At 33.8% G+C, this 15,786-nt stretch overlaps 2 protein-coding genes and 1 pseudogene across 2 annotated transcripts; 1 reads left to right on the top strand and 2 right to left on the bottom strand.

The window, feature by feature from the left end:
- The first annotated feature begins 3,392 nt into the window (after positions 1-3,392).
- Positions 3,393-6,498, top strand: LOC131656330 (uncharacterized). Its single transcript, XM_058926065.1, has 3 exons — positions 3,393-3,551; positions 5,881-6,204; positions 6,290-6,498. The coding sequence occupies exons 2-3, from the start codon at positions 5,974-5,976 to the stop codon at positions 6,374-6,376; spliced, it is 318 nt and encodes a 105-aa protein (XP_058782048.1). The 5' UTR covers positions 3,393-3,551; positions 5,881-5,973; the 3' UTR covers positions 6,377-6,498.
- On the bottom strand, positions 3,990-4,421 carry LOC131658537 (aspartyl protease family protein At5g10770-like). Its single transcript, XM_058927820.1, has one exon. It carries the CDS (start codon positions 4,419-4,421, stop codon positions 3,990-3,992), a length of 432 nt encoding a protein of 143 aa, XP_058783803.1.
- Positions 6,499-13,309: 6,811 nt separating the features above from the next.
- Positions 13,310-13,954, bottom strand: LOC131658536 (agamous-like MADS-box protein AGL80; annotated as a pseudogene).
- Between the last annotated feature and the right edge of the window lie 1,832 nt (positions 13,955-15,786).

The raw sequence follows: 15,786 nt of genomic DNA, 5'->3' as shown, positions 1-15,786 counted from the left end.
ATCAAATAATTCACATAAATCCCAAATAAAATCCTCTAACATAAAATAATTCACATAAATCCCAAATAATTCACATATATCATATAATATAATTTAAACCACCCAAGTAATTAACTAAATTGAAATAAAAATTGAAATATATAATTAATCGAATTCTAGCGTTACATTGGAAATCTCGAGCAGGCCTTCTATCAAACCCTCATATAAGACTTGTGATTGAGTCTCTCAGGCTAGAACTCAGTTGTGCCTCTTGGATGTGATTTCAATGTGTGGTCCCACGCGAGGAAACCCTAAGTCCCTCAAACGAGAGTTTAATTAGCTTGGGAGATCTAAGTCCCTCAGGCGAAGTCATATGTATCCAAGATGATGAGACTCTAAGCCTCACAAGTGATATGTTGGACCTCTCGAGTGGAGCATCCATGAGGCTCTCAGACATTACTTGTGATTAAGTTTCTTAGGCTCTTTATTATGAAGTCCAATGAATATTGCCTAAAAGGGCGACAACGACCTTTGCGCATGAAGTCTAGCATACAAAATATTTAGGAAAATATTCTTATTGGTCAAGAAATTTCTCACATGTACAAACTCATAATGTATATTAGGAAATTAGAAATAGTTTAACAATAATAATAATAATTAAGATGGTGAGCATTCCAAATTCTAGGCAAGAGTGGTCCTTTTAACTCCTATAGATTGTATGCCACATGCGAAAGCTTTTGGAATATGCAATATGGAACCTCCAACTTAGGTTGTAGCTTTCCCTACTGTGTAGGTTGAATAACTTCTTTTAACACCAGATTGCCTTCTTATATCTCCCCCATCTTGACTTTAGAGTTATACCTTCTTGCAGCTCTATGCTTGGTCGCAAATTCTCTGACATGGAAGACATTTCTCAATTTATTGGTCAGGTCTGCCGCATAATCCAATCTCGCCTAATTTTCTTCTTCTTCTTCAAATAGGGAACATCGCCATGAGGGCACGTCGATTCCCATATGTAGCATGGCATCCGCTCCATAAACCATGGAAAATGGAGTTTCATTGTTGATTGTGTGCAGGGTGGTGTGGTATGACCATAATATCTTGTGAAGCGATTCTGCTCATAAGCTTTTGGCACCGTCAGGCTTCTTTTTGTGTCCCTCATAATTACTTTGTTTTCTAATTTCGCTTGGCTATTGACCTGAGAGTGTAATTGAACAAGAACTTCGTCTGTACTCCCAAATTTTTGAAAAAGAAAGTGATCATAATACTGGTAAACTAGGTTCCATTGTCGAAAACAATATCTACGGGAAGTCCATATCTCGAAGAACTGTCAGTTGTGATTTTAGCAATAACTTCTGCTTATATCCATTTGATGAAGTAATTTATTCCCACTATAAAGAACTTCAGTTGACCCGGAGCTAGGGGAATGGGCTTAGTATGTACACTAGGATCAAATACAGTTATGAAAAACGGGTTATCGCTTTTATGCATTTGATTTAAATCACAAAAATCCTGATGTGAATCATAGAGGTCTTAGTTTGATACATGAAAAGGCTTGACTCGAATCAAATCATGCCTTCAAATCTTTGATTTTAGATATTTTAAGTATATTCAAATCATATAGTTGTATGACCTGAATTGTATGAATCGAATCATAAAAAGCTTGATTCGAATCACACAAATCAAATTTATAGATTTTTAAGTCTTGATTAAAATCATTCACTCTTTTGACTAGACTCATACCATTTTCTCTTGACTCGAATCAAATGCATATTTTTCTCATTTTTTTGCCTTAACTCCAACTCATATATAAATCATTTTTTTCAAATCTATCTCATATCCATCATATGATTTATAACTCACAACACACATTTTCTCTCAAACTTTCAAGAGCATTTTGAGTCTTTTTTTGAGTTTACAGTTAAAATCTCTCTTCATCTTTAACCTCTTGCATTTTCCATTTTTTTAACTAACGTCTCATCTTAGGGTGTGATATCTATACGAGGAGGATTGTTTAATGTGTAACACTTTGTGAATTTTTTTGAAAATTAAAGTGTTGGCATCTTTTTGTTGTTGTAGCTGGGATCAATAATCCAGCGGAAAATGAAAGAGGTTATTCTTTCCAAGATTACATTGTTAGAGCTGTGTGAAAGCTGCGTCAGACGAAGTTGAAGTTTTTATCATATTCAAATAGTTTAAGTCTCAAGAAACCCATACAGCCGAGTAAAGGTCGCTATATAACGAAAACTTAGAGCATCATTCTTGAAGCTGGCAGATAAAGTCGAGACGGAGTAAAGATTTTGAGGAATTCAATGTCAACTGATGTGTGTAGTAAAAAAGAAAACATATTTAAGTTCTTTATTAATAGAACTTGTGTAATATTTCAAAAATCATAGTGGAAAATAATAAATTTTTAATGATTTAAGTCTCGAATCGTGATTTTATTAATAAAATTTGGGTAATATTTCTGAAATCATAGAGAATGGAGTAGGCATTAACGAGGACAAAGTGCCAAACCACTATAAATCCGGTGTACTATCTCTGATTCCCTCTTTCTTTTTATATTTTTTTAGGATTGCATGATTTGATTTAATTTTTTCTTAGAATCGCATAATATTAGGATTTATCGTATTGGTAACAATCACTACAAGAAAAAAGGAGTTTTACGACACATGAGTTGCGACAGTTTCCATAAAACCGCCCTTATTCCTGGATTGCGACAGTTGTCACGACAGTTAGAGCCAATCGTCGCAGATTTTTAGGCATGTTGAGTAACATATTTGCGACAGTTGCCTAAGAACTGTCCTCTTTCCACACTCGCGACCGTTAGGACAAACTGTCGCGACTACTTTAGCCAATCATAATCGTTTCTTTTTTTGTTCTTTTATTTTCCTACTATTTTTCTTTCATTGTTTTATTTTCCCACGTTTTCACTTTTATTAATTAATTATTATAATAGTAATTAATTAATTATAATAATAGTATTACAATATTACTTACTAACTATTAATTGTATATTAATATTAGTAGTATTTAAATAATATAATAGAAATATCAATACATATTCAATAAAAAATTGAATTATAACATACAAATATAAAAAATTGAATTATAACATACAAATATATTAAAAAAACGAGAAAGATTATATTAAAATTAAAATTAGAAATAGATTTAAGAAAAATAAAAAATTTATAGAAAAAAATAGAAATACTCAAAATAAAAAAGAACAAAATGGGTTGCGACAGTTAGGCCGAACTGTCCTAATAGTTTTTTTATTGGTTTTGGCTCTTCAAAAGAACAAAATGGGCTGCGACGGTTGAAGCCCAACTGCCCTTATACCCTGTTGTATTCTGTTTGGCGCTTCTAATTAAATCTCAATTAAAAGATAAAATTTTTGGCTTCTTGTGTTCTGCTGCGCCTGCGTTTTCTTCAGCTGATGCGACTGCGTTTTCTTCCGCTGTTGCGACTGGAGGAAGAGGAACGTGTTCTTCGCAAGAAGGAAGAGGGAAGGTGATCTGCGATTGTTGCGATTGAAGGAAGACGTAAAGAGGGAAAACCATTGTTAACAGGTTAGTTGTCTCAAACCCTAGGTTATTTTCTACAATCTCTTTCTTCTCCATTCATTAAACCTTAGTAGGTTGTTGTTGTGCAATCTTCAATGGGATTGTTGTTGATGTTCTCAGTAGGTTGTTTATGTGCAATCTTCAATGGGATTTTTTGTTTTGGTTCTCAGTAGATTGTTTGTTTTGGTTCTCAGTAGGTTGTACTTGTAGCTTTTAGGAAGAAACTATGTGCTTCTATGTGGTTCTTAGTAGGTTGTACTTCTAGCAGAAACTATGTGGTTCTTAGTAGGTTCTCAGTAGGTTGTACTTCTAGCAGAAACTATGTGCTTAATTTTGCTATTAAGAAGTGTGTCCATATGAGACAATTTTTAGGAAAGTTCCCTACTTAAGTGAAGCAGCATTCCTCCACTTCAAATCCAATTTTGGACTGTTTGGCATCATATATTACCCTCTGATTCCTTTGCTGATAATTCCCAATAATGGCCATGTCATTTTCTTCAGAGAGACTTGCAAGTGCCAAACTTGTGAAATATCATCTTTTACCATATACAGAATAACAGCTGTATCCACATTCAGATCAACATTATCCTCAAAATGCATACTTAGGGTAGGTATGCTAACTTCCTCAATACTAGTGAGATTAAAACAGGTATCCAAAATTGAAAGCCCTGGTGCAAAAGGGTAACCAGAAAACTGTTTCAAAAACTCTGTTTTCAAAGCGTTATAAACTGATGGTGCTAGTCTAGTGATCACCGTCCTCGAATCAATCAGAACCCCGCCATTTCCGAAGCTTGTATCTTCTAGAGCCACACCGCTGACATCTATGCCAGTGAGATTGAGTATATAAAAGTTTGATAACTGTGGATTCGAAACCATACTAGTGTAAGCAATTGGAGTAAGGTTCTTGAAAACCGACGACTCGTTACCTATAACTAATGAACCAGAAGCTCCACTTTCTGTTGTTGGTAAACAGTAGGAGAAAACTCCTCCAAATGTAGTATTGGTTTCCAATGTCACAATCTAATTTTAACTGTTTCTGAACCTTTCTGTTCCAGTTAATTTTCCTCTCTAAGCAATAACCTCTATCCTTCATTTCCAGTATAATAGCTCCTTTCTCCTTTCCTGAGAATTCAGATTAAAGTCGATATATAACTTCCGTACCGAAACAACTTATACAATATTAGAGATTTCAAAATGAAAATCTGCAATGCAATTTAATAACAAAAAACACAATGCAATCTAAATCTAAATAAAATGTTGTGTTTTTTGTTTGAGTTTTAGGTTGGTGTTCTAACAATGACTTTAAATGTGAGTCTTAAGAAACCAATGATGGGTGTTTTCTTTTAAGGGAAAAAACAACTCTTCGATGATGGCCCTATTGGTGATATCCAAACAGGTTCACGTGTAGCAGAATTATTTCCTAGAATTGGAAAACCTGTGGGTGGTAGAATATAACAGGTTTTCCATCATGGTTAGTGGCAACATTAGCTAATCTTTTTGGACTTATTTTGTTAATTCTGTCCCGTCGCAATCTTGTTAATCTTTTTGGACTTATTTTGTTAACTATTCAGTACTTGTCATGCCTAGAGAAGTTTTATGAATTTTTTTAACATACTCTATACAAATTAGTCTATGGCTAATGCACACAAAAATTAATGTGATATATAGAAATTACATAGATTTCAGCTTCCTTTCTATATAAATTTAAATTTGAATGGTCCCATCTTCACGTGGACATGCTAACTCAAATGAATCCAAACTACAAAACCAAGGCATGCAGCTGTAATATATGTGACATAACTGAAAATAATTGCTAAAGAAATGTGCATTGGGTTACATCCTTGCTATTGGTTGCATCAACAGGTAGTCGCTAATTTACAGAACTGAATATATGTGACAGAACTGTAATATAGTCAGACAAATGCTCACAAAAATTTGATTGCTATTGGTTGCAGGTAGTCGCTAATTTACAAAATATCATTGTCATGTTGTTTTAGTATTCTATTTTAATTAATACAACTTGTTTGGCTAAAGAGATAGTGAATTTGTTTAGTAGTAGTATTACTTTCTATGCTGGTAGTAAAAATGGTAAAATAGTAGTAGTATTAAAAAATGGTAAAAAGTAGTAGTAGTAGTCAAAAATAGTAGTAGTATTAAAAAAATGGTAAAAAGTAGTAGTAGTAGTCAAAAATAGTGGTAGAAAGATAGATATCTTTCTATGCTGGTAGTAATTTTTTATTTAGCACTTTATTTTTATTTTTATGTAATTTATATTATTTAATAACTTTATTTGAATTATAACAGGGTCTTTATTACTAAATAACTTTATGTGCAGGAAAAATTACAAGCTGCAATTAAGGATTCTGTGTCTGAAAATGAGGCATTTAAGAAAGTATTTGGAAAAGAACATCCTGGATATGTTCGTAGTATGGGACTTGGAGTTACGTCATCTCAAATTAATAGATCTACGAGATCGGCGCCTTCTTTGGAAGAAAATGAAAAAATAAAGGAAATGCAAGAAGAAATTAATGCACTTAAAGAAAAGAATTCAAAAATTGATGAATTGATGGATGCAGTCGCATTCTTAAAGCAAAGGGACAATGCTATGACAGAGGAAGTTGAGCGCTTAAGACAAATGCAAAATTCTAGTGGAAGACAGGTATATTATTTTGATGCATTTAAAATTAAAGCTCATGAGTATTATTTTAAATAGTATTATTTTAATGCTTTTTTCTTTCTTTCAGGGATTGGAATCACCTGCTGATGGTAGACGCTCTTCTGAGTCTAACTACCGAATTGCAGATAATGGATCATCAGGCAGGACAAATTAGACGTTGAATTAATTAGATTATGAATTTTCCTATGTATTTTTGGCACTATATATGAATCTTATTATTATAAAATTAGGATTTGATATGTTTTTCGATTTTTTGTATTACATGACATGATTATGAAACTCACATTTTTTGATATCATGATGTTTATTTTATATTACATGTTTTTGTATTGGAATTAATTTTACTACGTTTAAAAGTGATAGAAAATCAAATAAAAAAATATTACAAAATAATAATAACATAAATAGAAATAATTTAAAGAAAAAAATAATACTCAATTTATAAATATTTTAGTAGATTATAATTAAAACAAAAAATATTTAATATATACTATAGATTAAAATTAATAATGGTTTAAACTGTTGTTAAAAGTAACAATTTAATAGTTAACATCGCTTTAAACCGTTACCAAGAAAATTATATTTCAAATTTTATAACAATTACGAAAGTTTAAACAGTCACGATGTCACACACACGACAGTTTGAAACCGTCATACTCAATATTAAAAACAAAAAACAAACCAATAGTCACGACGGTTCCTCAACCGTTGCAATAATTGCTTTACGACGGTTCCCCAACCGTCGTGACTTAGAACGACAGTTGGTATAACGGTTTTTACAACCGTCACAAAACAGCCTCGCGACCCACGTTTTTAGGACAATTCAGAAACCGTCGTGACTAGCATATTGTGACGGTTCTAACCGTCGTAACATTCTAAAATGAACCGTCGCAATTTGCTAATTTTCTTGTAGTGAATTTCAAATATAAATTTTAGTTACGTATTAGATTGAGATCCTAAAAGATTCTTACTTTTGATTAACCTTGTAAACTGTATTGTTAGATTTCTTACTCAATTCAAATACTCGGTTTACACTTCTTATGTAACACTATAACAAATTTGTCTTTTAGCAGCGCATCTACGAAAGTGCTTTTGGGAAAAGCGCTGCTATAGGTTGCGCTAAAAACAGAACTATAAAACAAGGGAAAAAAGCGTTGGTAAAGGGGGGATACGAGAGCGCTTTCTAAAAAGCGCTGGTAAAGATGGGGGGGTACGAGAGCGCTTTCTAAAAGCGCTGGTATAGGGAACCTTAAGAAAGCGCTTTTAAAAGCGCTGCTATAAGTGTAGGATACGAAAGCGCTTTTATTCTAAAAAGCGCTGGTATAGGTTGGTTACAAAGGCGCTTTTGAAAAGCGCTCTCGTAGCTAATTTAAAATTAAAATTTCTAAAACAAAATTCACAAAACACGCTATTTGCCTTCACTATTCTTCTCTAAGATAAGGAAACCCATATCTCCCTCCGCGCTACTGCTACTGTTCATCACTACTTCTCGCCCAAAATCACTGCCGTAGAGCCCTACAATCATCTCCTTCTCTTCCCTGCAACGGCATTCATCCAACAACCACCTAAAACATAGAATTAACAACAATAGCTCAGCAGCAAAGACCACACGCGAAGATAACAACAATCTTCCCATTCTGCATAGCTGAGTCCGATTCGATTCTGATTTTCACATCAGGTATCTTTGATTTCTAATGAATCTTGTTCGTTTAGCTGGGTATGTTGTAGTTTTAGGGTTTTGTGCTCGAATTTTGAATACCGTCATTGCAATTGGCGTGGGATGGTTGATTCTTTGTGCTTTTAGGGTTTATTTATTCAATCAAAGGTTTTATCGATTTTTTATTTTCTTGTTCAATTGCTGATGATGTTTGTTTTCTTGAAGCACCGTCCTTCGCCGGAAAACGCAGCCGGACTCAGTCGTCGGCCGCCACAAACCCTAACAAACTCCATCCAGGTTTTCCTCTTTTCTTTTTTGATTATTCTTTTCTTTTGGATACAATTCCAGTACGATTTGCGCTTAAGAGAATCGCGCCACAAAAAAGAAGAACTAATATCCGCAACGCGATTCCGCGTAGTGCTCGGCTTAACTAATGACTTCAATTTGATCATTTTAATGTGCATCTAGTAAGTGTAGAAACTTCAAACTAGAAGTATTAGCTCTGTTAATTCGTTAATTTAATAGATTCCATAAAACCTCATTTTGCACATGGTTGTCCGGATTTTTCAATAATAATATTTGCAATTTAATGATGAGCAAAAGGCAAATGGTGCTATTTTAATCGATTAGTCTCATAGCTAATGAGGGTTAAACTTTCTTCTGATTGACTTTGTATACTCTCCCTGTTTGTCTTTTAGGAGAATTTATCAATTTTGATTTATGCATAAATCTATTAGGAACTACTAGTTGTGCATTCCTCTTAGTGTAAATATTATTATAAGACACACACTTGTTAATGAGAATAAGAAGTTGAATTTCCACCTTAAAGTCTTACTTAAATGATGTGAAAGTCTGGTTCCAAATCTAGATAACGAAGAGTAAAAGAAAACAATAGTTTATTTTATTTTATTACTTTGGTAAAATTTAGATGGAACTAACTTTCGTTAATAGTGAATTCTATCAACACATGCAACTCTTAGATTCAAAATTTGACGATGACAAAACAAAACTACTAAGAATTAATACCGACTCCGTGACAATGACAACGATAAACTCCATTTAGTTCTCTCACAACAGCTTGAAATTAGTTTAATGTCATATTTACAAGAGAAATTGGAATTGATTTGAATTATAGCACGAGTTATTGAGTTTCGTTCTCAATTGTGAATCGATGACCATATTTACTGTTGTGTTTACTTGACTTTAAATATGTTTAGCACCATGTACATAATGGTTATTTTTTACAATGTTGTTATGATTCTTGATGTCCATGTTGTTAATCGTTAAGTGATGAACTTACTAACTTTGCGAATTTGCTATAGGGGTTACTTGTGAAGAGTGAAAGTTTGATCGTTTTCAAGAATCTTACATTGTGTGGGTCTAGAAGTTGCTTACTTCTATACAGGTAATTAATTGTTCTCTCTCGTCAAAGTAATTAGTTGTGCTTTGAATGAACTGCTGTGATGGATCGTTTCCACTTTAATTAGTTGCTTACTTCTCTACTTATGAATGATCTATAATTAGTGGTTGAGTCGGTTTTTATTGTATGAAACTTTTTATAATAGAAGCTTTCTTTCCTTTAAATTAGCAGTGTTTCCCGTCCTAGTTCGATGTACAATTGATGTTGTATTAGATCATGATGCGGTGCTACCGGTACCCGACATGGTCTCAGAGACAACATTGCTGCGTGATACAAAAGGGTCATTTGTTGCATGGCCCTCGGAGATAATTTTCATTGGTGATGAGGTATGTTGAAAACCATTATGAATCATTTAGTTTTCGCATGTCAATTCTGAACCGTTACGTTAACTATTTTTTACATGATAATTTTAGACTACTCCTACAAAACCCGCAATTAAGGATAAAGGGATTTTGCAGGAGGACGAGTCTATTGCATCACTGAAAGAGGTACATTTAAAGTGTTAATATATAATCTGAATCTAAAACTGCATGATTTTATAATTTACCTAAGTTATATGATTTTTAGGTATCTGCTCGGGGGTCACAACAAGTGACGCAGCAAGTTCGTAGCGTACCACCCAAGGAAAAGGGTCCTCCGAAGCCAGGGGCAAAAAGAGGTGATGCTTTTGTACCTCGATACCGGCAGACGCTCGGAACACCTGTTGATATGTCAGATTTGACGAATGGTGCTTTCCGTGAAATTAATATGGATGAAGCTATCTTTGGTATTGAATTCCTCGAAAATATTGAACTAGATGACATGCATGAGATTTTTTCGCATGACCAACTAGGCGTCGGTAATGTTCACTCATACATCCGGTAATCCGATGAATATATTATTTAATTAGTTGAACAATTTATTTACACATTTTAATGAAAATAATCTAATGTTTATTATGTTTTTATTTAAGGTTGTTGTATGACAAAGTGTTGCGCGGGATTGAATTGTCAAACAGATTCCATTTTGTGTCTTCTGCCCATTGCAGCGGACAAACAATTGCTACGAAACCAGAATCAGTTAGACAGCGCTTAGTCGATAGATTCCTGACCACCGACAATACAGAAAGTCTGTTTCTTTGGGCGTATAATACCCGACCAGTAGGGTTAGTTTCTCATTCTTGGTTCATCTAATCTTTGTTTTGTGTAGCAAACTTTTCATATAAACATTTGTTTTAATTAGAGCACATTGATTGTTGCTTGCTATCAACCCTATAAGAGAAGTGGTATATTTTCTGAATTCGGTAGATGGTGAGTGGACCAATTATCCGACTATGAAGTCAATGATTGATACGTAAGTGGGATCGTTCTAAATATTCGTGTATATTTATATATTTAATTATTTGTGAGATTGATCTAAATATATGCTTTTATATTTTTGTTGGATTAATACAAGTGTTCCAAAGTCAAAGAGACGCACAGGTATCCCACACTAAATCAAACAACATTACTTGGATCAAAGTGCAGGTACATTAATTTTCACAATTTTGCTTATAATAGTTATGCTACTTGATAATACAAGACAACTATAAAATCTTATTTGTTTTTCTATGTAGTGTCCGCAATAGCGAAATAGTTATGATTGCGGATACTTTGTTTTGAGGTTTATGAAAGAAATCATTCAAACGAATCAATTAGAGATTCCAATCACGGTATGGATTTATAACTTAAGATAATATCTTATAATTTATTACATTTAACTAAATCATTCATATTATGTTTTTGTTATGTAGTACTTTGATGACTTCTATGGTGCTTCTTACACGAGACTTAAGTTGGAAGAAATCAAAGAGGAATTGTGTCAATTTTATATTCAGCAACTATTCATATAGGTATGAATACATTATTGTGTGAAAAGTTTTATGAATACATTATTTTGATAATGACTTTGTGTTTGAGTTTCTTTGGTAGATATTGGTTCATTTTGCTTAATATTAGTTGACGATGATGACGTTGTTATATGAATCAAGTTTGTTTTTGTTGTTGTTAAGTGGTGCTGATAGTTTGATTTGAGACTGGATTGATGACACATTACATTGGTGGATTGAGTTGCAAATCACATGAAATTGTTGCTAATAATATTGTTGATGTTACTGAATGACAATTTGTTTTCTTGGAAAATTTGAAGTATAGATGTTGGAGCCTTTAATTGACCGTGTTGTTCTGTTCATACTTTGCAGGACCAGGACCGTGCGCTCGTCGGATTTTTTACATTTCGGACTTATATTCGGATTTAGTTATTGTTAGAGATTAGTTAGTTATATGTATCTGATTTAGTTTGTTTGACATGAGTTAGTTACATGTGAATTGAACTATAATGGTGTATATATATTATTTTGGATTATAATGGTATTATATATATATATATATATATATATATATATATATATATATATATATATATATATATATATATATATATATATATATATATATATATATTGTCCTACCTATGGTTGAAAATATTACAGGTTGAAAATATATTACAGGTAGAAAATAAATATAGGTTGAAAATATTACAGGTTGAAAATATATTACAGGTCGAAAATATTACAGGTTGGAAATAAATATAAATTACAGGTCGAACTGGGAGGCTTAAATTATAGGTTGCACTTTAAAATACTGCGTTTAGCAACGACAGCGCTTTCAAAAACGCTCTTAAAGGGCTACCTACGAAAGGGCTTTATAACTAAAAGCTCTGCCTAAGATAAAAAAAAGCGCAACCTACGAAAGCGCTTCTAGAAAAAGCGCTGCTATAGGGGGGCTACGAGAGCGCTTTTCTGGATAAAAGCGCTGCTATAGGGGAGGCTACGAGAGCGCTTTTCTGGAAAAAGAGCTGCTATAGGGGAGGCTACGAGAGCGCTTTTTTGGAAAAAGCGCTGTTATAGGGGGATACGAGAGCGCTTTTCTGGAAAAAGTGCTTTATAGGGGGGCTACGAGAGCGCTTTTGAAGTTTCAAAAGTGCTGTCGTTACCTACGGCAGCGCTGGCTTCGGCAGCGCTTTTAAGCGCTCTAAAAGCCCAAAAAAAGCGCTTTAGAAGCCCTTGTACGTTGTAGTGTAAATTGATTTTTGCTCAATTAAAATGTTAACAGATTTAGTATTTTTATCTATCGCACATTTTAAGTTTTTGATTAAGTGTATATTATGATCAATTCAAAAAACATATATTTTACACTGAAATTCCGCTATGCGCCGAACCATTTTTATCAAACTTTAATGTTTTAAAAATAAATGTTTTTAAAATGCTCTTTTTAAGAAAGGTCTATTCAACACACTCCGCCCCTTTAGACCATTCGAGTCGGTATTCTCTCCATAAACCTCTTAATTAATAAGTTTCACTCTACATAGCACAAACTGAATTCTAGAGGTTGGTTTAGCACCCACTTCCAACACCTACGTAATAAGTTTTCTAGCTTTGTAAAACAAGCATCATTCCATACATGCACTTGTACGACCCTCTTGAGGCTGTAAAAGACTCGGACCAAAAGAAATGCATGCGTATTGAATCTCGAAGGATAAGAGAAATGCTTGGAAATGATGGAAGCATGAAGATGATTTAATATGCAAGAGGAGAAACACAAAAAGCTAGAGAGGAGTTCACAAACATAGGTGTTGATAACAAGTCAAGTTTGCTTTCCATCTATTCTAATATTTCATATGAAGAATGGTTACGTCTCTCCAGTCTCCACCCTTACTAGTTTTATCTCCTTTATCTAGTCGTTTTTTCCATTTCACAATAAACCAATCATCATGAAAGTGCAAAAGTATTGAAAGCAAAGCACACACAATTACATAAAAGATGTGAAAGTTACACCATAATGACCAATGATTGAATCTTCACATACACACAAAAAAATTTTCAAAAACATAAATCATCAAATAATTCAAAATTTAGACTAAACTCGTCGTATCCACCTGAAAGGATATGCATCATAATCAAATGGAATTGTTTCATGTCCAGCGCCATTTTGTCATATCCATCCCAACCTACTCATCATTGCAATTTCATCATTTTCAGGTGTGGTTGGTGGTGGTGGCGGTGGTGGTAGTAGTGGCACTGGCGGTGCCATTGGGAGTTGGACTTGGCTTTGAGAAGCCATGACATGACTCTCACTTTGATTTTGGTGAATAATATTTTCATTATCAACTGATTCCATCCTTCTCCCAATCGCCCTCAAATTATGATCAATCATCCAACAAAGATCATTCAAATCACCCATCGACATATTATTCTAGACGATGTTCCCAGCACTGAGACACTGAAACATGAGCATGGTTTTCTCCTTTTCTTCGTTGTCTCTTTGTTCTTTTTTAAGTTGCTTTTCAGCCTTCGAAATCATTTGATTCAGTAAACTCTCTTGATTCACCATATTTCTTCTTTGTTCAAACTCAGACATTGTAATGAATTTCGAAAGCACATTTTGTACTCCAGAAGGCGATGGCCAGATCTCCGGTTGTGGATCGTAGGGGCCATAAATTATGGCACATGCATCGATACCGCAAAGGGTTGTTAGTTCATCTACCTTCTTCATTAAACTATTCTTCCGTTTCTTGTATGCTACTTTCCTTGCGGTATTGTTCTCAATGAAAGCAAGTTTCACCTTCTTTCTAGTCATGGTTTTGACAAAATAAGATAAAAATTGATAAAGAAAAAGAAGAAAAGATGGTTGTGAGTTTTCCGGCTGTGATTGATGTGTTGTATATATAGACCAAACTCGACATTCCTACGTCTCTTTCCAACTGGCATTTCTTTCAACGGCGTCTTTATTTCTATTCCATTCATATAGATGTATAAAATGGAAGCTTTTATCATGACATTTAATTTTTAACAATTTGCAATATTAGTATAAAATCTTATCCAAGCAAGGATGACATTTAGTATCAAGAATCATAATCTCTATAGATGCATGCACGTTGATTTATGATATAAAATAACAAAGAAAGAAAGAAAGAAAGAAATGAACAAAGAAAGAAATTTTAACTGAAAAAATGAAGAAAAAAAAAGGAAAAAAATTAAATTTTTTTTTAGTTAAGAATTAATTATAAAATGATTCTATTTCAAAAATTTGGGAAATTATTATTAAAATGCTAATGTAAATTAACTTTTTATTGAAATTTTCATGTTGTTAAAATGCATCATAACATTTGAAATTAAATTAAAAAATGGATATTAGTGTAAATTATGTGATGAATTTATACCCCGTGTTTTTTTATAAGCAAATATACATATTAATAAATTATGGTGTTTTCTTAGCTTGTCCCCCTTTTTATTTTAATAAGTGACTTCTTATTATTGAGATATATAGGGCTGAGATCTCTTTGATCTAATGGCTGTAGTTTGTTTCTGTTTTACACGTGCTGTATAAATACTTCATTGATAGCTTTGTACTCTTATCCAAAAATGTGTGAATAACAACCATTCTTGAGATCCTTTTTTCTGTTGCATTCTGTTAGTTTTCTGTTATGCTTCCCCTCTCTGTTGCAATTCCTTTTACTTCAATATGGTATCAGAGCCTGGTTTAAGATCCGGTGGGCCACCTTCTATGGTTTCCGCTATCGGGCCACCCACCATTTATTTCCACGCTCCAGTTGTCTTGTCCTGGGCGTGAGGGGGTGTGTTAAGAGTCCCACATCGGACAATATATGGTCTGAACATGTCCTTATAAAGTGGGGGCAATCCTCACCCTATAAGCCGGTTTTGTAGGGTTGAGTTAGGCCCAACCACACTTCTTAACATGGTATCAGAGCCTGGTTGGGCAGGTTGCATAGATTCTCGTAAATCTATATCAGGCTACTGTTTTTTTCTTGGTTCCTCTTTGATTTCATGGCGTGCCAAGAAACAACAGACAATCTCCAGGTCTTCATCTGAAGCTGAATACAGAGCCCTTTCTACTGCAACTTGTGAATTACAGTGGCTTCTATATCTGTTCAGAGATTTGCAGATCACTTCTACAAGACAGCCAATCCTTTACTGTGACAGTCAAAGTGCAATCCATATTGCTGCCAACCCCGTGTTCCATGAGAGAACCAAACATTTGGATATTGATTGCCATCTAGTAAGAGAAAAGGTCCAACAGGGTATGCTAAGACTTCTACCAATTCCTACAGAAGAACAACTTGCTGATTTTCTAACCAAGGCATTGGCAGCTCCTAAATTCAACAGTTTTATTTCCAAGCTAGGCCTGATTGACATTTATCATGCTTAGCTTGAGGGAGGCTATTGAGATATATAGGGCTGAGATCTCTTTGATCTAATGGCTGTAGTTTGTTTCTGTTTTACACGTGCTGTATAAATACTTCATTGATAGCTTTGTACTCTTATCCAAAAATGTGTGAATAACAACCATTCTTGAGATCCTTTTTTCTGTTGCATTCTGTTAGTTTTCTGTTATGCTTCCCCTCTCTGTTGCAATTCCTTTTACTTCAATACTTATATTAAGAAAATAGA

Source organism: Vicia villosa, linkage group LG3 (assembly GCF_029867415.1).
Source record: "Vicia villosa cultivar HV-30 ecotype Madison, WI linkage group LG3, Vvil1.0, whole genome shotgun sequence".
Lineage (NCBI taxonomy): Eukaryota > Viridiplantae > Streptophyta > Magnoliopsida > Fabales > Fabaceae > Vicia > Vicia villosa.
Note: the sequence above shows the minus strand (reverse complement) of the source record. Positions and strands in the feature narration are given on the sequence as shown.

Coding starts and splice junctions, on each gene's coding strand:
- LOC131658537 (XM_058927820.1), bottom strand. CDS start 4,421: ATGGTTTCGAATCCACAGTTATCAAACTTTTATATACTCAATCTCACT.
- LOC131656330 (XM_058926065.1), top strand. CDS start 5,974: ATGGGACTTGGAGTTACGTCATCTCAAATTAATAGATCTACGAGATCG. Junction 6,205..6,289: donor AAAATTCTAGTGGAAGACAG/GTATATTATTTT, acceptor TCTTTCTTTCAG/GGATTGGAATCACCTGCTGA.